The sequence below is a fragment of the Tinamus guttatus genome, unplaced genomic scaffold, assembly GCF_059628265.1.
Source record: "Tinamus guttatus ecotype Peru unplaced genomic scaffold, ASM5962826v1 Tinamus_guttatus_pri_ptg000397l, whole genome shotgun sequence".
NCBI lineage: Eukaryota > Metazoa > Chordata > Aves > Tinamiformes > Tinamidae > Tinamus > Tinamus guttatus.
Genome location: NW_028288931.1, coordinates 1,280,457 through 1,303,591, shown reverse-complemented (window position 1 = coordinate 1,303,591; position 23,135 = coordinate 1,280,457). Strand labels below are relative to the sequence as shown.

General features: G+C 49.2%; 1 protein-coding gene across 3 annotated transcripts; it reads right to left on the bottom strand.

Moving 5' to 3' along the window:
- Window positions 1–109: 109 nt before the first annotated feature.
- Window positions 110–21,569, bottom strand: NFYC (nuclear transcription factor Y subunit gamma). Of its 3 annotated transcripts, none has more exons than XM_088531071.1 (10): window positions 21,549–21,569; window positions 12,708–12,820; window positions 12,307–12,378; window positions 11,609–11,722; window positions 9,312–9,407; window positions 6,170–6,343; window positions 5,053–5,211; window positions 1,509–1,616; window positions 736–795; window positions 110–231 (listed from the first exon to the last, which is right to left on the bottom strand). In XM_088531071.1, the coding sequence occupies exons 2-10, from the start codon at window positions 12,810–12,812 to the stop codon at window positions 112–114; spliced, it is 1,008 nt and encodes a 335-aa protein (XP_088387197.1). In that variant the 5' UTR covers window positions 12,813–12,820; window positions 21,549–21,569; the 3' UTR covers window positions 110–111. The 3 variants fall into 3 exon arrangements, with proteins under 3 accessions (XP_088387197.1, XP_088387196.1, XP_088387198.1); XM_088531070.1 differs by lacking the exon at window positions 21,549–21,569 and adding an exon at window positions 18,449–18,545; XM_088531072.1 differs by lacking the exons at window positions 1,509–1,616; window positions 21,549–21,569.
- Between the last annotated feature and the right edge of the window lie 1,566 nt (window positions 21,570–23,135).

Genomic DNA, 23,135 nt, shown 5'->3' with positions numbered 1-23,135 from the left:
CACAGCCTACTATAGGCTTCGTATCGAGGACGGACACGCAGAGACGGGCGATTTCGAGCCACGGGGCCGTGGCCGACGTCGAGGGGTGGCCACGGGCTGCGGCGACGCCGCTCAGTCCCCCGTCACTTGCGTGGCTTGGCCGTCGGAGGTCTGGTTGGTGGACTGGATGAACATGGGCTGGGTGATGTCCTGGCCTGCAGGCATGGTCACTTGCTGGATCTGATAGAGCTGCTGGCAGGGACAGAAGCAGGGAGAGGAAACGGCCGTCAGGTCTCAGCTCACCCCAAAGCGCTGCCGGGCCTTCACCGACAAGGTCAGTGTGGCTCTAACAGCACCTCTAAGGTCCAAGGAATATCTGCCCCCAACCATATCACAAATTGCCCCTAAACATCTGGTGCTAAATTAAAATAATTCGGTGAATTTCTGATGCCTAGACTGAGCTCAGACTATTTACACAACAGTTGAGAGTTAAGCCCTCGATTCCTGAACTGGTTAGGATTAAAACGCAACCAGGCTGCATGAGACCAGATTAATTTGGAGCAAGTGCAGCAGAAGAAGAAACCACCTGAATCAGACTGGTGCAACATCTGTTTACCCTGCTCTTCCACTTAGGCTTTGGTAGCAGGAATAGTGTTTTACCAGGAGCAGCCAATTTGCTGGAACATGCAGAGCTTAGGGGTCTTTCTAGCTTTTGACTTCAAAGGGATGTGGTGTCCGTGAAGGCCAAGTTTTTACCTGTCCATCTGTGAACTGGCTGAACTGCTGCTGCCCCTGCTGGACTTCTGTTTGTGTTATCTGCAAGAGAAAGAGAAGGATAATCAGCGACAGCGTTTTGGAGAGGGGCAGAACCCCATTAACAACATTCTGCTGCTGCCTCTCAAGAGCTTTCAGACTCCTGCACCTCCTGCACCCCTGCACGGTGAGATAAGGCTTGCGCTGCCTGCCCGCGGTCACGCTGGTGCCGACTGCAGGTCAGGAACAAAGAGCATGGGATTCAGACACTCCAAACCAAACACGAGCGTCTCCTCGCCGACTTTTGTAAGGAGAACGTGGCCTCCAGGATGGCAGAGAAGCAGCAGCCTTCCTATCCTCCGAGAAGGAAGAATCCCTCAGTGACCGGTCTTGGCAAGAGCAGGGAACAACGTGGTGACAGCAGCACCGGTCCCGATGTTTCACCGTGCAGCAGCTTCTCCTCAGAGCCCCCGGGGCTCTTCCCTCACCCAGCCAGGAGGAGCAAAAGTGAAGAGAAGGCTGAAGAACCGAAGGTTTGGCTGCAACCAGCTAAGAAGCAGCATGAGCTTTATACAGCGACACACACACATGCATGCACCTTTCAGTATATGTACAGGAGGCTTCCACTACGCTCCTTGTTTTTATTATTCTCATGAAGGTAACGGGAAGAGAGGAATCCTACTCCAAGAGTTGGCAAATACGTCTGGAATTCGCAGTTTCAGGCTAGGGAACAACACTTTAATAGTTAATGTCAGCCTTGCTATTATAGTGCATACCTGCTGTGCATTGGTTGCAAGCGTCTGGATCTGCCCCTGGACTACCTGGGTGCCTGACACGGGTTGGGCTAAGCGGATATACTGCAGCTGGCCAGCATTCAACTGAACCTGGAGACAAGCGGAGGGGGCAGGGAAAGAAAATTAAACAGATAACTGTGTAACCTGAACACACACAAACTTGCCTTCTTGTTTCCACAACAGAAACCAGAGTAATAGATGACACTGGGAAGCTTCATTTGATTACCAGTTGAGATGAGGAACTATCACCCTGCCAAAGCAAGAAGGAAGCCCACAGACCTCCGGTGGATTCTTGAAGGAAAACCCTGAAGAAGCACATTATTTCTTTTTCCAAAATGGGAATGGTCAGTTAGTAGCTAAAGCATATTAATTGCTAATGTTTAGAGAGCTTAAGGAACATTTATTTTTCTTTTTCGTTATGAGAGCTGAATTATTTCTTTGATGCATCATTTCATATAAAGAAAACTCTCGTAAGAGCTAACTGCACATGACGACACTCCTATTATATTCCATCAAAAATAATAAAGAAAATACAGGAAAAAATAAAAAAGACAGCAGAGATGACAAAACCCAGTGATATTACAAGACAGTAGAAGCTTTGAGTGGAAATCTAGCACTTTGTGTCAAATGTTTCGTGTTTTACATTTAAATGCAAATCTTTATTTACTATAACCTCACAGGCTAAATACTTAGGGATTTGAGGATGGTGTCATCAGGATAACTTCAACTCTCAAATTGCATTTTCTGTGATATAAACAGCTGGTTCTATTAATACACAATACAGCAATAAAAAGGTCACCGTGTCATTAACATTACTATTCCCTTTTTCCTTTGTGTTTTTTAGCTTTCAAACATTTGCATTCACAAACCTGAAGCTAGTTACGTACAAAAATTTGTTTTAAGTTAAGACGGGGGGAAGGTTGCATATAAAATACTTGAAAACTCTCCACACTGACGAAGGTTGGAAGTGCCCAGAACAGAAATTATGCTCTTGGCATTGAGACAAGCGCTGCTGACTTCACCAGCTGTGTCTAAAAGCTCCAATATTATTCCAAGAGCAAATAAACTCCACACAGGCATAAACATTTCAATAAAGAATCTGTTTCTGCATTGAGGTCTGCCTGCAGAGCATGTTCTCTGCACGGAAGGCGTCCTGCTCAGGCTTTAACTACCCTAACTGCATGGGTGAAGGCCATTCAAGGCGTTCTTCCAGCATGAGAGCAAACCCCGAAAGGACCCGTCCAGCAAGGTCGAGCTCGGATACGGATGAAATTCAACGTGGGCAAACGAATGATCAGCATTTACCTGATATACACATTTCCCTCCCGTTTTACTCCAAGCTTAGGAAAGAAGAAATATTAGTAAAAGTCACCTTCCAACAGGCAATCTGTTGCCCAAGACCAGACACAGTAAATTGCAATAAAAAGTGAGCAGAGGATCAGGGGTGCGTGGAACCTAGCAGGGAGCAGCAATGAGGTTCTCTGGATGTTCAACCAGTGCTGTAGGTACTGCCAGTTTTGTCAAGAGTGTTCCAAACTTTCATGTTTGTGTTGTGAAAGATTCTTAGCTGAACCCTGGCAAATACCAGAGAGCAAAAAAGAAATCATCAGAAGACCACACTAGCTACACCATCAAGATAATAAAAAATAATAAAAGCAAAGCAGGAAGAGTAGAATGGACTAACAGCACTCAGGAGACCAAGTGCTGCTGTTCAGTGCTGGAGATTTCTAAGTTAGAGCACCAAAAACCCCTCAGAGGGAACTCTTGGTTCCTGTGTTCTGTTCCACTCCACTTGCTGGAAGCGAGCAAGAACGATTTTCCCCAGCAGTAACTCTGGTTCTTCAACATGCTGTGAGATGAAGGGGATTCCTCTTTGCTGGATATGGAAGTGAGAATTTGGAATATTTCACTAAAACACTGCCAGCAAAATACTTAAGTTACTCCACAGTATGGCCTTGCAAACCTCAGAGCGCTGAGCACCCCTGCGAATCAGTCACAGCTACTTGTTTTTAAGTGTTCCCAGGCAGAAGGAGGGTAAAAGCACATGCCTGGCCAAAAGCAGACACTAATTAATAAACCTCCAGGCTTATATTCCTAGGATGCACAATCACCTACGTGGAGAAGGGGCGATTCCGCAGAACGCTGTGGCACTTCTCTCCGCTGCTGTTCAAAGAACTGTTTCTCCTAGCAGATCTCCCTGCCTTTCTTGCAGGGAATTAGAGCGTTCAGTGGAGACAACTGGGAAACAAGCTCCAAACTGTTCTCTCATCACTGCAGCAAAGGAGGATGCTGCTGCATTCACTTTTGTACAATACTTGGGGCAAGGACTGGAGATTTCCTTCCAGAATGTTTTTTTTAAGGATGAGTATCCAAGAGAGACTTCCATAAGAAAAAGAAGAATGCAAAAGAAAAGCAGTGGACAGTGTAGAAGAGAGGAGGGGAAAAGGAGTTACATTTAGTAAAACAAATTTAGTAAAGAATTGGTGAATCCACTTCCTTTCTGACCAAAGCTCTAAGCCAAGCAGTAGGAATCAGCTGAAGACTCAAGAGATGAAAAGGAGTGGGAAGTCAAGTCGAAAAATCTGGCAACACTCACAGTCTAAACTATTTTCAAGATGCTATGTCAAAGCAAAAACATTTGCCAGACATACAGAAGGGACAAGCTGGAAGCTTGGCAAATCTTGACAAGCAAGACCTGGGTAAAAGTTCACAGTTTTTGCCACAGCTGTGGATAAGCTTCATCATAACAGAAATCAAAGGCAAAGTGAAACGCTTGCCTTGGTCACTTGGTCTGACCTTTGGCTCTTCTTGTTAAGCACACACAACTGGACAGGTTTTTTTTCTTTAAGAGGTGTGAAATTTTCCAGATGGGAAGAAAAAGACCCACCTTTTTTTCCTATGTAGCTTCTAATCACAACAAAAGTGACATTTGTTTGACCCACATGTTTACCTAGGACACGTGCCAGAAATTTACTACTGATGTTGAGTGCTCAAAATCACCTTCTCTAGGCCAGTAGGTCTCTACTGATGTGAAAAAGGGGGTATTTTCTGGTTCTGCAAAGCCCAAAGCTTTAACTATTTCCAAAGTATTCTGTAGAAATATTTTGACAATATAAGTGTTTATTAAAAACTCACAGATGGCACCTTTCCCACTCACTCTGACAGGACATGACTTCAGATGGCAGAGGCAGAACCAAGTAGAGGTAACAGATGTCAACTACACGTTCCTGAAACTTTGTTGGAGCAAAGGACTAAGACTTACCCAGGAAATATTTTATTTATTGCTTCCTAATCTTAACTATTTCATTAAGGGGGAGCCTTGGGGGCAGGGAATAGATCTGCACTAGATGGCTTCGATTTATTACCCTCTTCCTGTCACATCTGGTTAGTTTTCCTCTCTTCAAGGCAGAAGACACACCACTCAAGTCAAATTTCTTACAATTACGAGTATACAGATATGGTCTCATGCCAAAACCCCCGTGGACAGTTTTCCCTCACACGACACGCTCCCCCCGGGAAGCCTTACCGGGATCTGCTGGATTTCTCCCGTGTTGGTGATGATCTGCTGCATCACTTGCATGGTCTGGCCCGTGCCGCTCTGGGCCTGCTGCGTTTGTCCCTGCGGCTGCGCCTGCACGATCTGCACCTGCTGGCCCTCCCCGACCTGCATCGTCACCGGAGTGCTCTGAGGGCAAAGGGGAGGGACAGAGACCAAGCAAGGCTTGAGCACGGGTGACACAGCCGCAGGACACAGGGGAGGGAAGCACAGAGCGCTTCCTAAACCCCCATCAGCTTCCTGAGGCTTAAACCACCACCAAGGGAAGCCAGGGCACGTGTGGCCCTCATTATCAAGGTATCTGAACACCTGGCCACCTCCTGTATAATTATCCTTAGAACATTGCCAAGCGGGAGGAAAGTGCTGCTTTCTGCTTTTACAGAGTGCTAACTGTGCCAAAGAGAGGCTCAGACACTTGCCAAATATATTCAAGAAAATGCATGTCAAAAGGGACTCCAACTCAGATTCCAGAACTCTGAAAATCGCAGTGGCCTGGTAATTGGAACAGGTTTCCTGCCAAAAGAGTGTTCAACTGGAAAAGATGCCGGGTTAGCCTTACTAACACCACAAGACAAGGAAAAATCAAGGGTTGTGAGAAGAACAACAGAGGCCCTATTTCTGTGTGAATGTCTGTACTGCGTCTCTTACAGTACCTGTTCATGGTTTTGCAAATAAATTGACTCTCTAACTTCAGGGAATTAAAAATAAATAAATACAAAAATAATAGAGTCATGTGATTGACAAGCATCCAAATACAACCCCAAATTTAGTATGGCTTCCCATTTAGTTGGAAAAAACGATCTGTTGTGTGGCTGTCATCATTTGTTGCAGAATAACAACGTGCTGTACTTCCATAAAACATAATCAATAACACAGAAAGCAAAAAGGCTCTTTCTATCCTGCCTTGTGCACCAGTGTAATTTGGCGTCTCGACCACCTCCCTCTACTGCAAAGGACATGACCAGAAAACACATTTCTGTGAGATATTCTGCTCTCAGCAAGGAGAGCAGGATCCTGCAGTATATCAGAGGCAACCGGAGGGTTCTGCAGGCTCCCCTGAACTGTGAAGCCCCCGCACGCGACTCACCTGGCCCTGCTGGGGCTGCGCGATGATGATCTGCCCTGGTTGGATGGTGGTCGTGGACGTGGTGGTCTGTTGGCCCTGCTGCTGGCCCTGGACCTGCACTGCAGCGGGCTGCTGAGCCAGAGTGAAGTAATACTGCACGGGCTCGGCGGGCGTCACGGCCTGGCGCACCTCCTCCTGCGGCACGGGGAAAAGGGGCAAAAGGAGGGAGGGAATCAGCACCCAAAACCCCTACCCCAAACCAGCTTTTCTGGAAGAGCAGAATTTGGGGATTAAGTGTAAAGTAACTCAAAATCTAAATTCTTCGGCTCCCTTGCACCCTGCTGAGGTTGTAGTTCAGCAGATGTTCACTCCATGGCAGAAGGCGTAAACAATCCTCTCCCAGCCACCTCGAGTGCACAGCTGAGAGTGTAGGATGTTTACACGCGCTACAGCATGGTGGATCCCCAGCTACAACCTTGGTGTGACTCCCTTGCACCAAATGAGCCCTGCTCGTGGGTAACCTTCACTATATCCCACTGGACAGCTAAAGAAGAGCTCAAATTAAACAGTATTATCTAAGTAGGGCATTGGGGTTGAATAAAAGAGCCCTTTCCTTGAACTACTAGGCACCTGGAGTGAGAGCAATTCAAAAAAAGATTTATTAATGGAAGGTTCTTCAAAAAGCTACCAAAAATTACCCCCCAAAAGGTTAAATTGTTCACTGCTTGCTGCAGCCAGGAAGCGACTTCTGAGCCTGCCTCTCAGGGCAAACAGCATTAGCAGCATCCAGCAGTACTGCAAACCACTGCAACCCAACACGAGCAGCCCTTCCACACGGGTTAAACCGACTGATTATTCCTTATACGACCTTCGGGGAGGGATGAATAACAAATTTAAAATATATCCACAACGGGACACACACCGCCAGTTAATCATAAAACTGCATGGCAAAGAGCTGCAGTGGTTTCTGTAAAACCTTAGATGTGTTATTTCGAGAGCACTGCAATCCTCAATTCCCAGCTGAATCCTAAAAAAATTAAGGCGACTGAGCACTTCTATAAATATCTATTCCAGGTTAAAGTTGCATGTGCTACGGGCAAAATTGTCTTTAAACCTGAATTTGCTTAAACTAGGTTATATCCCACCATTTGTGGTCTTTTATTTTCAAGCTGAGCTTTAGTTACCAGAGCAACATAACAGTCATGGTTTTATTCCCAGCCCTCCCCTGTAACCAACACTAACTTGTCAAACAGTCTTTTCTGTGGTAGAGATAAAATACAGGCTGTATCCCAGGCCAAAAAGGGCAGGCTGTCAGCCTATAGGCAAGCCTTTTTTTCCCAAGCTCTTGAATCAAAGGAATATTTTCCACTAAAAAGCCCTAACCTTTCTCATTGGGAAGTAGTTAATTCTCCATCAAACCTCTCCTGTCATTCCTACCATTCCTAGTGATTCAACAGTGTTCCCAGACAGTGGGAAGACCAGTGTGACACACAGTTTGCTAAAGACCATTTCACCCCCAGGGATGACTGTGGGGACCAGATTCCCCTGCTCTTTGTGCTGTTAAATCCTTCATAGAAAGCTCTGGTGTGAGGCATCATCAAGACAAGTTAACACAGCAACTCACGTGCACTTAACACACTACTACTTCACATATCAATTTGATTGCAAAAGATGAGTTTCCCTTTCACCGTGGATTCAACAGCTCCAGCAAGGAAGCTGGGAGTTGTTTGTGCTCCCCAGCATAGAGTAATTATAAAAATAGCACTACTATGCTATTTAGGAGTGAGGCACCTTAAAAAAACAGAAAAGAACTCCGAATTTGCAGTGTCAACACTCACCTGTTTCACTTCAAGCTGCAACCAAGTAGTTTCTGCTTATTAAGTCGAATAAAGTGAAAGGTGGAATCCCTTTCCCCCCGTTAAACATAACGAAGACCAGCCAGCTGCTGTGAGGCTGCTGCTTTTGTCTTTTTATGCAATACTGCACTAATGATTTTTGGATAAATCACCTCCCACAGGGACGAAGCGGACAGCTCGGTGGGGGAATGCTGTGCAGCTCGCTGAGAACAGGCGCTCGCACAACCGCACCAACACCTTGCAACAGGACTAGGGTTAGTGACAGGCGGCTGCAGGGGTGGGGAGGACCCCGGCACACGCGGTGACAACCGTGTGCATCTTCCACCTCCACCTGCAACTCACGCTGTCTCTGGAAAGAGGAATGTGAGATCACACAACTCGGGACACCAATAGAAAGGATGAAATTTGCACTTGCTCTTTGGCCAGGACAGTAACACAACCACCTGCAAATTCCAGGTCTAGAACGGGAACACAGCCCAGCGCACCATGAAAGCAAGGTTCTTTTCTTCTTATTAGCCAGCTGTTACCTAGAAGAATGTGTACGGATGGTAAACCAGCCACTTCATCAGGCAACGTGTAAAGAAGAGAGATAAACAGCTTGACCACTGAACTGGTAAACTATTAGCAGCAAGAAAAGAACAGACTTTAAGTGAAGAGCATAAATTTATCTACCAGAAAGCTGGATCTCTTTCTTTGTGCATTCAAGCAACAAGACTGGGCTTCATCCCCAACTCATTTCATTTCTTGGCAGGCTCCCAAACACAGAGGGAAACTGGCGCTTTGTAAAACACAAACCTGTTGGGTTTTAAAGAAGATCTCGTGCTCAGATGACCGCAGCAGCCTGCCGCTGTAAACATCCGACTGAAAGCTTCTTCCAGTACCTTACAGCTTCCAGTCAAGGATGTTTACAGTAGCAACGACTGCCCCAAAGGATGTGGAAGGTGGTAGTTTTAAGCAAATCCTCCTGCTTCTTCATTTACCAGTCCAAGGATGTAGATTCAGCACATTTTAAAAAGTTAAATATGTAATTTTAGCAATATTTATCTGAACTATTTAGTAATGCCTTGTCACTTAAATAAATCTCCAATTTAGGCTTCTATAAATCTCCACTCCATTACTACAAATTCTGTTTTTCATTATAAATATTAAAGGACCTGAAAAATACTGCAAACCGGCATGCAAAGAGAGGCCCAAACCTCATCTTTAAATCTGAGATTCCGCACTGCTTTATCAATTCTTTATCAATCAGAGCACGAAGTCACATGAAGGAAAGGACAGACAAGAGAGTAACTGTCTTTCTGTCTCACCTGGCGCTTTGGAGGCTTCAGTTCATCTCTTGGAACGATATCAATGAGAAAGTCAAATTGATCAAACTTTGTAATTGCCATGGCGATGTCATTGCGCTATAACAACAAAAGCAGAAAACCATTCTTCAGCTTCAAAATTTCATCTCGCCCCTGGATACATACAGTGAGAGGTTTTTAATTAATCCATTTGAGAGCCTCTTCTCGGGATCCCAAATGGCAAATCCAGGTAGACAGAACTTCTGTCTCAGTAACAGCACCACCAGCTCATGCTGGGAACTCCAAGTTGCTCAGCAAAAAAAGTGCTTATCAAACCTGGGCTATTATAATCATCAAGTATTAGCTGCAACATATGCTGAGCCTACAAATCTGAGGACAAGAAAGCAGCGAGGAGGGAACACAGGATGGAATCTTATTCAGGGCAACAGAATGCCAAGATATGTCAAGAATGAGCTTCATGGAAGGAAAAATGGTTAACAAAAAAGTATATAGATTAAAACATATACTTAGCAAACTGCTCAAATGTGCATCAGAATAAGGATGTGCAAAAGTCAATGAGCAGTATGAGGAACTGGCAAGATAAATGTTGTCCTACAGGTATTTATAATTTTCATACCTTAACTGAAAAAGAAATCTGAAGATTAGCATTAGGTCATTAAAAACCTGAATAAAGAGCTCGCGTGCAGTAAGTCATCAGTTAATTGTATTTGTTCAAGATCTGAAATAACCTGAAGACTTAAAGGCTGAATTTCTAACAAAGAGGAAAGCTATTCTATCATTTTTAAATTCTTGCAAAGCCAACCTAAAAAAGTAGAGCTAATTCAAGAAGCTATTAAAAGTCTCATTTTCATTAGCTGAGGATAAATTTATAAAGCATAGATGTGAACATGACTTGAGACAGAGGCCTACGCTGCCTAATGAATGGGTAAAATTTAGAGGGTGATCAATCCTCAACGTTTCAGGCTAGTTGGCATTTTTAAACCTTATATTGTCTTGGCATTTAAGTGCCAAACAATGATCACACAGCAAGCACAAGGAAGAGGCATTTCTTTTGTTCTGCAGGCAGCATACTTTATAAGACAGTATCTTCACCAAAAAAAAAAAAAAAAAAAAAAACTCCTTTATTGAACAGATGCAGCTCATATTTCATTCTCAGTGCTCAGGATTGGGTTCAATCCAATTTCCTCTGGAATACAGTTCCATAACTCAGGCCTCTGCACTGTAAATTTTCTGCCCCGCTCCTCGATAAGCAGAGGCTGCATTTCTCCAGCTGCACTGTCGCTGCGGAGAGCAGCTGCTCTAGGATGGCAGCTGCCGTGGAAAGAAAGGCGGTCAGAAGTAAAACCTGAGTCAATTCAAGGTCTTACATATTAGGATCAAGATTTAAGTTTGATTCCAAAATAAAGGATTCATCAGAGCTTGAAAACTGCTAGCAGAACATGACTGAGTCAGCATTTGCTGCTTATGAAGCCTTTTGCTCGTGATACATATATCAAATACATCCTTCCCCTAGTAACTACATTCAAATCTGGGTTAAGCAAGTTGCATTAACTCAATTTAGTGCAAGTGGAGTGGCTAGACACGCATTCAACAGGACAGATTTAGACTGAAGTCAGACACGTCTCCTTGCTGATACAGCAATCTCTGTATCAGGGCTCAAGAGATCTACACCTGGTCTTAAAATAAATAAATAATCAGTGTCTCACCTCTGAATGAGGTCCTAAACTAATGGCAATTATAGTTTTGAGTAGCTCAGGTAAACATTTAAGCCTAAAAATAATTACGAAATGTTTTCATGCAACAAGAGACACTGTCAAGTGTTACAATTTACTCTTGAACCACCCCAAAACTGACTATCCTTGAGGAACTTTCTCAATCCACTGAAGAAAACTTAGCATCGCTTAAGAAACCTTAACATCTTCGAGGATTTGGGGGGTTTGTTTTTATTTTTTCCTCTCTGTAAGCCCATCAGTACAAACTAATAGCTTCATGTCTATGTTAGAATTGCTACTGAAGAACAAATAAGCTAGCAGTTCAATAGCTAAAGCTATCCAGAGTCATTAAAGTGGGTCACAATAGCTGACAGCTGCAGAGGTTTTTCTGTTTGTTTTGGTTAGTTGTTTGTTAAAAAAAAAGCCTTTAAGCTGCAGTTACAGCGGGCACTGTGTCTTGCGCACAGGTTTGTAGTGATAAACACAGGTACTAAAGTTACTGTCCACAAAACACAGCCCGTATTATGGGAACAGAGTTGGAAACAGCTCAGGAGGCAGCTGAGGACTAGGGAGGAAGAGCTCTGTTACCTGCAGAGTCCGGCGCTTGTTGTCTTCAGTGTGGATCCACGCTCGCAACGTCAGCTCCGTTATGAAGATCTGAGCTGCCTTGGCGAACAGCACAGGGGCTTCAGCACTAATCATCTGCAATTACACGTATGCAATGTTTAAATTTACCTTAGCATTCTGAAGGAGCAGGGACACTTTCACCTGCAGTCGAAGTAACCTGATAGCACTATTCAAATCTGAATGGTCGCATTGTTTAGCGGTAAAGTTTGGGGAATTTCCATCTCCGAAGATCTGTCTGTGGGTTTGGCAGTCTGAAGAGTTACCAGCCTTGATTTAAAGGTGGTGTTAAGAATATTGGTTAAGAATAGCTCCCTTGTATAGAAAAGCAACACACACCTTCTTTGGGATCTCATTTCCATGTTAAAGATTGGCCCAACAGAAGCATGGTGTCACATGGAGGAAAAAAAACAAAAGAAAGTGCAAACTGTTCCCTCCCCTCTTAGGAGCCGAGTCTGAGGCAGAATCTTCCCATTTAAAAGCAAGGAGATCATTGATTTGTTAGTAAACTTTCATTAGTCATGCTTTATCCATCACATGGTGAATGAAGCACCATTTTCTTGTTTTCTTTTTTTCTTTTTTTTTTTTTTTAATATCAAGGCTTCAGCTTGAATACTGGTATCAAGCCCACATCTTCTACCTAAGAAGACACATGAATGCACCTTCACATCTTCATCTAGTTTCATGATCTTCTTAATCCGAGCCAGGGGCAGTTCTTGAACTCTGAAGTCTTTCTGCAGAGAGAAACAAATGTGGGGAAATGTAAAACAAAACAAAGGAATCTTAAAGATGATCTTCATAAAGAATCTTGATCTACTGCATCTCATTACACTATGAATCAATTATAGTTAACTTGTATTTCAAATTTTAGCAGTTGTAGCAGAAAAAAACCTCACTGTATGAGTATTCATCAGATTGTAAAGCCATCTTGCAGGGTATAAATCATTAAGTCTACTTAATCCCACAGGAAGCAAGAATATGTCCAAATCAAGAGTCATTTTACTACCAGACAGCAGCAATTACTGCAATTTCTTTACTCTCCGTTCTGCAGAGCGACGCTTACCACGGTGAGATTGCGAATCTCCTCCATGACGCGCGGCCAGAAGGACTGGAGGCTTTGCTGGGCATCGCTGTTCCCGGCCGTGCCGAAGCCACCGTCCGTGGACATCCTGAGCACTGCAAGGGACACGGAAAGACGCGGGCGTCAGCAGGGAGCGAGAGCCAAAGAACCCCAGAGCTTCTCTGCAGGCCACGCGGAGAGGAGACGCGGGAAGAAACGAGGACGTTCAGGCAGAGCTGGGATGCTCCTGTTTTGCAGGTGAAAAAGAAACCGGAGGGTAAAAGCTGAAGCCTATTTCTGAAGTGCCTTGAGGTGTTCGCAGAATAGATGAGTGCATGGCAAGAACAGAACATCAACACTTTGCAATTAGAGCCCTTCTGCTCGCTGGAGGGCAACCCCCTTTACAGACATCAAACTCGCAAAGTCCTGGCAGTTGACAAAGACTAAAGAGCTTGAATTTACAGGAGCAGAAAACAGTGCAGACATAACCAGGGGCTTTTATAGGCAGATCCGAGGCTCCTTCTTTAGTGCCATGGGATGTGATCATATGAGGCCATCTCATTTGGGATGCCCCAAACCTGCAGGCTCAAGAGGCTGCTGTTGAAAACAGAAGCCACAGCATAACCACAAATAAAACCCAGATCCCTCATCCCAAAAATTCCACCTTACACAAAATGCTCCGCCTCGATATCCTTCCATGATAGTCAGAAATAAGGGTAATACACAAATATTTTTGAACAGAGCCATTGCAAAAACACCATTCTCCTCCCTGCCAGCAGATTCTACCATTGCTGACATACGGAATTCCCACCTGTGGCTGGAAAATACTCAGAACCACCCCAAAAATGCCTCTGCTCGAGATGCTCTCAGTTCTATAAGATCTGCTATCCCACAGACCTCACAAAAAAGATGATTATTAGCAAGTGACAGGAAAAACAATACAGTGACTGTGTACTACACATATGTTGTTAAATAGATCATATTTAATAGCAAACAATTTAAAAGATGACACAGCACCTAGAAGAAAAATCTGGGTGTCTGAAGACTTAAAAATAGATCTGTAGAGCTGAAAAAATGACTAATTAGAACAAAAACTAGTTTGGGCGTCCTGTGATACTTGGTGTGAACGGATCGCTCCGGCGGCGGAGCCCGTTCCTCCATTTACAAGTGAAATGGCCAGAGCCACCTGCCCGCCGCGGAACGGGCTCCGCGCGGACACCTGAGCCTGCCGGAATCAGGAGGAACAATCTCGCAACCAAGAACTCGTTTCACCACGAGAATATATGTCACTTAATCCGCATCCAGTAACATGTTTCTTTAAACGTTCTCTAGGCGGAGCGGAAGCGGTGTAGGTTCACAGCACAGTTGGAAACACAAAGGTGCCAGAAGCACAGGCAAGAATTATTCTCGTTGACTTTTTGGGGGTGGGAGAATGAAAAAAATACTTAATTGTTGCTGATATCAATGGTTTCTTGCACCTTAATACTGAGGCCTTGCTTGCACGATTATGTAATGTGGAAATTATGTAAGATGCCACCCTAGGTGTGCTGCAGGTTGACAAGTGCCATGAAACCCGCACACCAGCCCCGGCTCCACCATCATGAAACAGCTCCCTTTGCAGTACAATTTGGGCAGGCCAGCATACAAAATAAGAAAGAGATGAAGAAAAAGAATTCCAGGCAAATGATGCCAAGTATCTAAGACAAATCCTGCAGGCTCTCTGGCTCCTAAATTAAACATCCAGGAGAAATGGAAAAGCTCTTTACTTAAGGAGCGCTCAAGTCAGTCGACTCTACTTCACATCGTAGAGTAGTTGGGAGATAATGAAAACAAAACCACACGTTGTGTGCTTCGTGTTTGATCTCAGGAATCCTACCATTAAAGTGATGCTCTGTATTGCAGCTTCATAAAGCTTAGAAAAAATTATAATCTACAGATCTTGTAAAATATTCCCCGGTCCTGGTACACATTTTATTTGCTTCCCTTTAATTGTGCCCTTAATAGGGATAACCAAAAAAGAGCAGTATCTAGCTAACCTTACCAAAATTACGCTGCCTCGGTCTTCAATAGTTATTTGTTTATAGTTTAATGAAAAAGATTAAAAAATGGGCAAAACCATGAGGGCGGCACCTGGTTCTCTGCATCTTCCTGGGACTTGCACCACGGAGGACTGAAGCTGTCACAGCTGCAGTGGCATCAAGCAGCCACAGAACAAATGGCCTTGACGGATTGAAAGCCCAAAAGTTAAAACATGACCAAAAATATTTCCAGCACCCACCAGCACTATTTAGGAGGAAGAATCAGTGTTAAAGTCATGGGCTCTGTTTTTTCAGAAAATACTTGAAATATTCAAAATCCGGCAGCAGTGTTGGGCTTCTGCGCTCTCTGCTCGGTACCTATTAATACCAAAGCCCTCGTTTAGGAGGCCCCTTTGGCCTCTGCTGTCCCCAGCAGCTCACGAAAGCTCAAGTGAAGCTGCCTCCCGTGCGCAGGGCTCTGCCTTCAGGGTTCGGTTTCAGCTGCCCATTTCTTCTTCTGTTTCAGCTGCTGGGCAGAAGTTCTGATCTCCTGGGCAAGAGACACCTGTACAGGTGAGGAATTCTTCAACATTAATCTCTATACGCTTTGAATTATTTATAGATAATTCTGCATGAAATTAAAGAGTTTTCTGGATAGAGAGAGGCCTCTAGACGTTCTCCTGTTTTCTTAGTCTTTGGAAAGCCAGGTAAGTCATTCAGCTTAACAAACTGATTGGGGTGACTGCTATTAACCCCCTGGAGCAGGCCAGGCTCACAGGACACCGCTCCAATGTCCAGATGCTGCAGCACATTTAGGAAAAAGCTCTGCTTTAATTTCGGTGCTACCGTGGTCTGTGCCGTGTGTCTCTGCATTTTTAGGCTCAGCCACCAGTCTGCTAGAGTGGGAAAGGCAAAGAAAAAGAGAGAAAAGCATTTTGAACCACACCAAAACAGCAGCAAAAACTACTTAGAAAAGTATGATGGCAAACAGGAGTTATTCACGAGAACTTGTGACACATTTAGGGCAAAGGAAAAGCTGTACCAACCTATAATCAATCGGTTCTGTCCCTTAAGATCAGCAAATTCTACACTGCTCAACATGCAGACAGGACGGTCCCGTCAGGCCTCCCTCCATTTGCGCTTTTCATGATCCTTTACTATAAACATGCAAATCCAGGCGCCTCCAGGTCACCTTCAGCGAACGGAAAAGACACGAGAGCGACACGGATTTATCAGGAAGCGACTAAAGAGAAAAGCAGGTTCTGAACAGACAACTGAAGAAAATGCCCCAAGCAAGAGAGCTCGGGATGCAGAAAGTCTGAGTTTTAGAGAACAAAACTAAAAAACTTCCTGGAATTGGCAGGTATCCTGGAGGTTGATCTTGCAATCAGTACCTGTGTTTTTGTCTCTGAAGTACAAACTATTTTTTTAAATTAAAACATTATAATAATTAAAGGCAGTTTAAGTTAGCCACTATACAAATTTAATTCATTTCCTACAGGGACAGGCAGCTAAGTTCTGAAATTAAGAAACTGCTTCATGTGACCACACTATTAAAAATGCAGATGTCATGTTACGTTATATAAATGCAAGATCCCAGCCTGATTAATATTATATGTGTGTATATATATATATATGTATAGATGAACTGCAGCTTGAAAGGTGACCTCTCACAGGCATCCACCACCATTATATGGAGCACAGAGACATCTTCCCCCCATAGTCACTAGAGCTTTCAACGCAGGGACAGCAATTTCTCACAATAAACTTGTCCTTTAAACCTCCATTACGTGCACTGTCAGCTAAGGAAATATCAAAAAATCCACACACAGCAGCCCCTCAAACAGAAATAAGGGGGTTTCCTAAGCCTGCAATTCTAGCACGTGAAACTACTAGGAAAGCCAAGGGGCCTATGGGCACCAGGGAGCTGCTCCTCACTTTGTCACAGCTCTACTAAAAGTTTTATGTTTTTCCTGCCACTCTTGGCCTAGAAAGGTCAAGAAGGAGCTGCTCTTGCACAGCTATAACCTCTTGCAATCTTCAGAAATGAAATACAACAAATACTGGGTTCAACAAACACTCCTGCAGAATTTATTTTAATCTGAAAGTAGCTGCACATTTCCCTGCTTTTTGCTGCACTTCAGAAGCCCAGAGAGGCCAAATTCATCCTGACTGCATGGAAAATTTGTCTCTACTAGGTAAGATCTCGCTCGTGCTCCGAGATGCTGACAGTGACCTTCATGTCGGCAGCAAAGTCCACGGCTCCCGAGCTGCTCCTGAAGTTACTGCTGTTTCGCTAGCAGACTTTAGCAGCCCCCCAGCATCAACAGACGGCTCTGGGGGACAAGTTCCTCCTGCTGCCTCCTTCGCAGATTTGAAGCTGATGGGACCAACCAGAAGCCACAGGAAACTGAGGAAGCTCTGCCTGAGAAAAGGTGGCATTACTCACCAGCCTCGGTTTCAACGAATATTGCCAAAATAACGTGTGAGGGCCGTAACAGCTCACAGACCCCTCGGGTGCAGGTTTAATCCTTCACCACGGTCCTTTGTTAGCGGGAAACATCCACGTGCGGATTCCCTTAAGGCGCCGAGGGGCGAGCAAGGGCCCCCTTCTTCATTCCTCAAAAACGCCTTGCACAACCCGATCGCCTCTCGTATCCCAAGCAGCCCTTTTGAGGTCAATAATTAACAATTGGAGGGGAAAAAGGAAGATAAGAGGAGGATGGAGAGGGCTGGAGCTCCGTGACACGGCTCGCCCCGACGCGCAGCATCGCGCGCCGACTCCTCGGCGCCAGCCAACTTTCCCTTCCACCTCCGCGCGTCCCTCCTGCCCTCCCGGCCCCCGGCACCGGCTTCGTTTTCCAGCTTTGCCTCTTTTTCCCCTCCCTCTTTCCCCTCTTTCCTGCCCGGTTCAAAGTGCCGCGAACAAACTTTGTCCTTGGCTGCCCCGCGCGGGGCAGCGGCGCTTCAAGGTCACCCGCGCCGGGAGGACGGGCCCGCGCGGCCGGGGCGCTCCCGCGGCTCCGGCGCCCGCCGGGCCCGGCCAAGCGGGAGCCGCCGGGCCGGGCCGCGCTCGCCGCCTGTCACCGCTCCGGTGACCTTCAGCGCCGGGCGGCGGCAAAACAAAGGGCCGCTTGTGGCCGCCACTGCCCAGGGGGCCGCCGGGCTCCGCTGGGGGCCGCCAGGGGCGGCGGGAGCCCGCGGAGGCCGCGCTGCCATTTTGCGCCCGGGCCCCGGTTAACGGAGCGGGGGGGAAGAGGGGGAATAACGGCAAGGCCCGTGCCGCCCCCGGCCGCGCTGCCCGTAGATGGATCGGGAGGGACACGGAGGGGGCCACGTCGGCGCCCCCGGGGCCGCCCCCGCCGCACACAAGCGGCCACCGGGAGCGCCCCCCGCCTTCCCCGCCGCCACCGGGGCCCGCGCCGCCGCCCCCGCGTTTCCCTTCCCGCCCGGCGCCATCGCCTCACCGAGCCGGCGCCGCCGCCGCGCGCCGCCATCGCCTTTGTCTTTGAGCTGACCCCTGCGCGTCGGGACACCGCGTCCCCACCGCACCGGGCAGCGCCGGCCCCTTTAACGGCCGCCTCTCAGCCTACCCTGCTGCCCACGCCCAGTGCGGCCCGCTCGCCGCTCATTGGCCGCGCGCCGCCGGAGGCGCCGCGGCCCCGCGCGCCCATTGGCCAGCGCCGCCGGCGCAACCTCGTCGTCCACTTCCTGTTGCGAAGTTACCTTGAGAGGCGGCCGCGGGGTCGCAGCGCGGCCCGCCCGGCAGCGGCCGCGGCCGGGCCCCCCTCCCCGCGCGCTCCTATTGGCTGCCCGACTCCCATTCAAACAGCGCGTTGCGGCTTCCCATTGGCTGCCCGGGCTGTCACTCCGACGCGTCGCGTCACCCGGGGGTCACCCGGGAGCGCGCGCGCGGCGGCACGTGCGGGGCCGCGCGCGGGCACGCGCACCCGGGGCCGGCGCGCATGCGCACCAGGGGCGCGAGGGCGCCCGCTCCGGGGCACGTAAATCCCCCCGTTTCCTCGTGCTGTCCCGTCCCGGGGCCTCTCGGCAGTGCGACACGGTGACACTGCGTGTCAGTCACACCAACAACCCGTCCGTGCTCAGCACCTCCTCGCAGGGTGTATGGAACAGCCCTCCGCCTCTCCCGCACAGCTTCACCGCTTCAACCCCGCGTGGGGGCAAAAACAGCCCTTTCGTCCCAAAACGCCCTCGCAAACCCACCGGGAAGCCGGCAGCACTCCCGAAAACGCCTCAGCGGATCCTGGAGACGCTGAACGTTTGTGGGTGCGTTTAGGGAGCGCAGAGCGTTGGGCCCACGCGGACGTCGCACTATCATGGCTCTCACAAACTCATCAACAACACCCGAACGGATTTCAACCTGCATTCCTCAGTACTATTTACAGCTTGGAAATGATGCTTAGAGGATTAAATAAAGCACAGCAGGGGAAAAAGAAATAATAATATGAAGCAAGGTGAATGCTTTACCAGTGTTAAAATAACTTGCAGCAGATAGCAACAGCAGATTAATTCAAAAATAGATCTTTCCAGTGATTTATTATATATAATTGGTAAAAATGTGACATGCCCTAAAAAAATAATACTTAGCAGGTCTTTGTTCTCTTCCTGTGCCATTCCACAGATAACAGCGGGGCCTGCAGGCTGTGGTCTGTGGTATGCCCACTATTGGAGGTATGCACGGTACTGCGGAGCGGTATGCAAAACAAAAGGAAAAGGGCCCGGCGCGCTTCCCTGCGAAGGAACAGGAATGCTGCCTGCGTGCCCGAGCCCTAGCGCGCGCCAAGACGCAGTCTCACTTGCCACGGTGCGACCCTGTCCCCCGCGAGAGGGGACGATCTGGAGGCCCCTCTCCCACGTGCTGATCTGACCCAGCACAGCCACAGGTCTGCTCTCAAAAAATACTCGTTTCAAATAGTTTAGGAATTCTCCATGAGAGTGATAAAGCAAATTAAGATTGGGAACCCCTGCAGTAGGGGTATTGTAATTGCTTTACCTGTTCTGAGATCATGCAGAGCTGCTAGGCTAAACTAAGAAGTTGTGGAAATCCCACTGGAAAGCGCTAAGCACAAAGCTCCTGGAAAGACGGAAGAAGTACATGCTGTTAACACAGTATAATCTGTCTTTGCATCTTGTGGCACTTCTTATCTTTATAAAGCACAAAATAGTAAGAGGGAACAGGTTGGCAGCACAGGATTAAATACCGGTTCAAGGTCACCCAAGCAACCCAGGACAGCACCGGGATCCAGCTGGATTGTGCCTGTTCCTCCGTGCTCGCGCTGAGCAAACAACTCCTGTTGTGCCACGCTGGGATTTCAAAGAGCCGCTTTTCGCTTGTTTGACCACGAACTCCGCATCCCGCGCGAATCTCCGCTGTGATCAGAGCGGGACAAAGGCTCCAGGAGGCCTCAAGCGAGCAGCTCCGCGGAGCGGCGACACGGAAAACCAAAGCAGTGACGAGGGAACACGTTACGCCAGACGGGAAGCTACCACGGGTTATTACTGTTTAGGACCTGTGCTTAAAGGAGACAAGTTGGGCACTGGTAAGTTTTAGACTAGTAACTGGAATATATTTCGGCTGAAGACAAACACAGATCTGCCATCCAAAATTTTAACCCAATTCAGCCTAAGAAAAGAGCTTTGAGATTGCCAAGTTATGTTTGACGAGCTAATAGGTCTGTTTTCTGGAGGCTGGAGCAGAGGAGGCCAAAATTAACCACACACTTGCAGAGGGTGCTTGAGAGCAAGCAAAGTCAGGGGAGACGTCCATCGTAACCGCGTGCAACTGAGCTGGGTACCAAGTATTGCTCTGCGAGCGCGTGCAGAACACGCAGCAAGACGGGAGCCTCGGAGGTAACGCGTCGGGTTCCTGCAGGATTAGGGTTTCCTGCGAGCAACCCGAAGGCTGCGGAGAGCCCTGGGTGCCCATGCTGCACACTGCAGCGCAGCCTCCACGAACGAGCCCGACACGGGGCTCCTACCATACCCGCTCGCTCCCGAGCCTGTGCACGCGGTTACGGACACAGCCTGTGCAGGGATGGATCCCAAAGAAACCCGACAGCTCCAAGGATCGAGCTCCCATCCCCACCACATGTGACATTTAACATGTGACAGGACCCCCGTTACCGAGGGGCATCCTTTTTGTTGTCAGACTGGAACAACTGGGAAAAAGGAAGCCCTCCGGAGGAGGGATTTACATGCAAAGATTTTCACCTCTCCGCACTCAAACATTTGAGTTTCACACACGGTTGACCAATTCCGGGGGTATTCACCCTCAGAACACCCCCAGTACCACCAGGGCCTCACTTCGGCTCGGCCCCTTTTGCTCCTGAGCGTAAGTGTCACTCGCATCCCAGAGAGGCCCCTCCGCGTCACGGGCCGGTTAGCACGGGGGCACCGGCAGGCAGCACCGAGCTCTCCCGGGGTTGTTACGGGGCCAGGCTCTGCACCCACTACCTAGGGGGGAAGGTTCCAAGCCCGGGACGGTTCCCATGGCCGGTGCTGCCCGCGGGGCCGCCCGGTGACTCCCCCCACCGCGGGGAGCCCCGGCGCGCCCCTCCCCCGCCGCCGCCGCTCCGCGCGGAGAAACGGCCGCTTCCCTGTCCTCTCCGCGGTCCGCACCCCGGCAGCCAATGAGCGCGCGGCGCGGCTCGCCCGCCCCCGCAGCGCCGGCCAATGAGCGCGCGCGGCGCTGCCAATGGGCGCGCGGCCGGTGGTGGGGGGGGGGAGCCCTCGGGCCGCCCCCGCCTCGCGCCCCCTCACGGGCCGCCGCCGCCTCCCCCCCGCGCCCGCCGCGCCGCGCACTCACCGGGGCAGCCGGCGCCGCGCCCGCCGCCGCCTCCGCTCGGCGCCCGCGCTGCCTCCGGCCCGGCTGAGGGGAGGCGGGAAGGGAGGGGGGCGGGCGGGGGCGGGGGGCGACTGGAGCGGAGCGAGCGCCCGGCGGCCGAGAAACAAGATGGCGGCGGCTCCGTGAGGCGGCGGCGGCGGCGCCCCGCCCCTTTCCCCTGGAACGCGGCTCCGCGCGCGCGTGACCCGCCGCGGGTCTCGCGAGACTTGCGCGCGGGGCGGGAAGGGCGCCGCCGTGGAGGGGCGCTGAGGCGGCGGCGGGAGCGGGGCCGGGCGGAGGCCGCCGGGGTCGGCCCCGCCGCTCCGCGCGCTCCCGCTCCGGCGTTTTCCCGTGGGAAAGCGGCTCCGCAGCGCGCGTCCCGCCCCGCTGTCGCCCCCGGTGCCCGCGTTGGCTGCATCCCGCCTGAGCCAGGAGGGGATTTGCCTCTCCCGAGCTCTTCGTGGGTGTGGGAAAGCCAAGATGCCTTTCCCGATCCTCTGCGGTGCTTCCCGGCCCACTGCGCGCTTTCCCAAAACGGAGCTGTTGGGTGGCAATCGGCATGATCCATCCTAAGGATCCATCCTCAGGATCCATCCTTGGGATCGGCACAGTCATCCTGAGGATTCATCCTCGGGATTGGCATGATCATCCTGAGGATCCATCCTCGGGATCAGCACGATCCGTCCTAAGGAGCAAGGAGAAGGAGCCCTCACGAGCACCACAAACATGTTCCACACGCACAATTCCCGAGCTGGGAATTCCTGCCCGGACCCCATGTGCTGGCCCCGACATGGGAGACATCGTGCAGCGAATTTGTGCAGTTTTGTTGAAATTCCTGCAATTTCACAATCTCGGTGCACTTGCGAGGCACAGTAGCCAAGAGAAATAAAACTCGTGCCACAGTTATTTTTTTAATTCTTTTTTTTTTCTTTAATTCTCTCCGGGCCGGCCTGCGGCTGCCAAGCAGAGCGGCGCTACGCGGTGCCATGCAGCCCTGCTCCAAAATGACTCATTTATAAGTCAATTAGCGCCGCGGGGGAGCGCCTGGCTGCTTCCGTGGAGCCCCCGCTCCTGCATCCCGGTTATCCCGGGATTGCTCCGCTCCGTTGCGGAGCCCGGATGCTGCTTCCCTCCCCACCTGCTCCAGCAGCAGCAGCCGGGCTGTGCGGAGCCGCTCGGCTCCCACAAGGATCGGAGCTCAGCGCCGAGGTCTCTGTGCCAGCTGGCTCGGAATGCGGAGGAGCCAAGAAAAACAAGGGAAAAAAGAATCCATTTTTTCCCCCAACTCTGCTTTATTGGCGCTTGTATGGATTTCTCTGTGGTTTGTTGCATTCGCACCGGCCGACGTTCCCTCCCGCAGGGCCGCGGGAGCCTCCCTGCGCGCAAGGGCCGGATTTGTCCGACACTCGGGAAAACCGCATCCCACAGCAGGTTCCCCCGGCCCTTTCCCTCTGCTGTTCCCAGCACCTCCTGTTATAGCTGAGCCGCTGCGATCCCGACGGAGCTGGCGCCTTGGGGCAATAATCTCCCAAAACAAGTGCCGATTCCTGATGTATTACAAATAATAAT

Excerpts from the sequence above, each read along its gene's own strand:
- NFYC (XM_088531071.1), bottom strand. The coding sequence starts at position 12,812 with ATGTCCACGGACGGTGGCTTCGGCACGGCCGGGAACAGCGATGCCCAG. Across the intron at positions 1,617-5,052 it reads GAGAAATCCAGCAGATCCCG|GTTCAGTTGAATGCTGGCCA; the intron begins GTAAGGCTTCCC and ends GCTTGTCTCCAG. Across the intron at positions 232-735 it reads GCCAGTTCACAGATGGACAG|CAGCTCTATCAGATCCAGCA; the intron begins GTAAAAACTTGG and ends TGTCCCTGCCAG.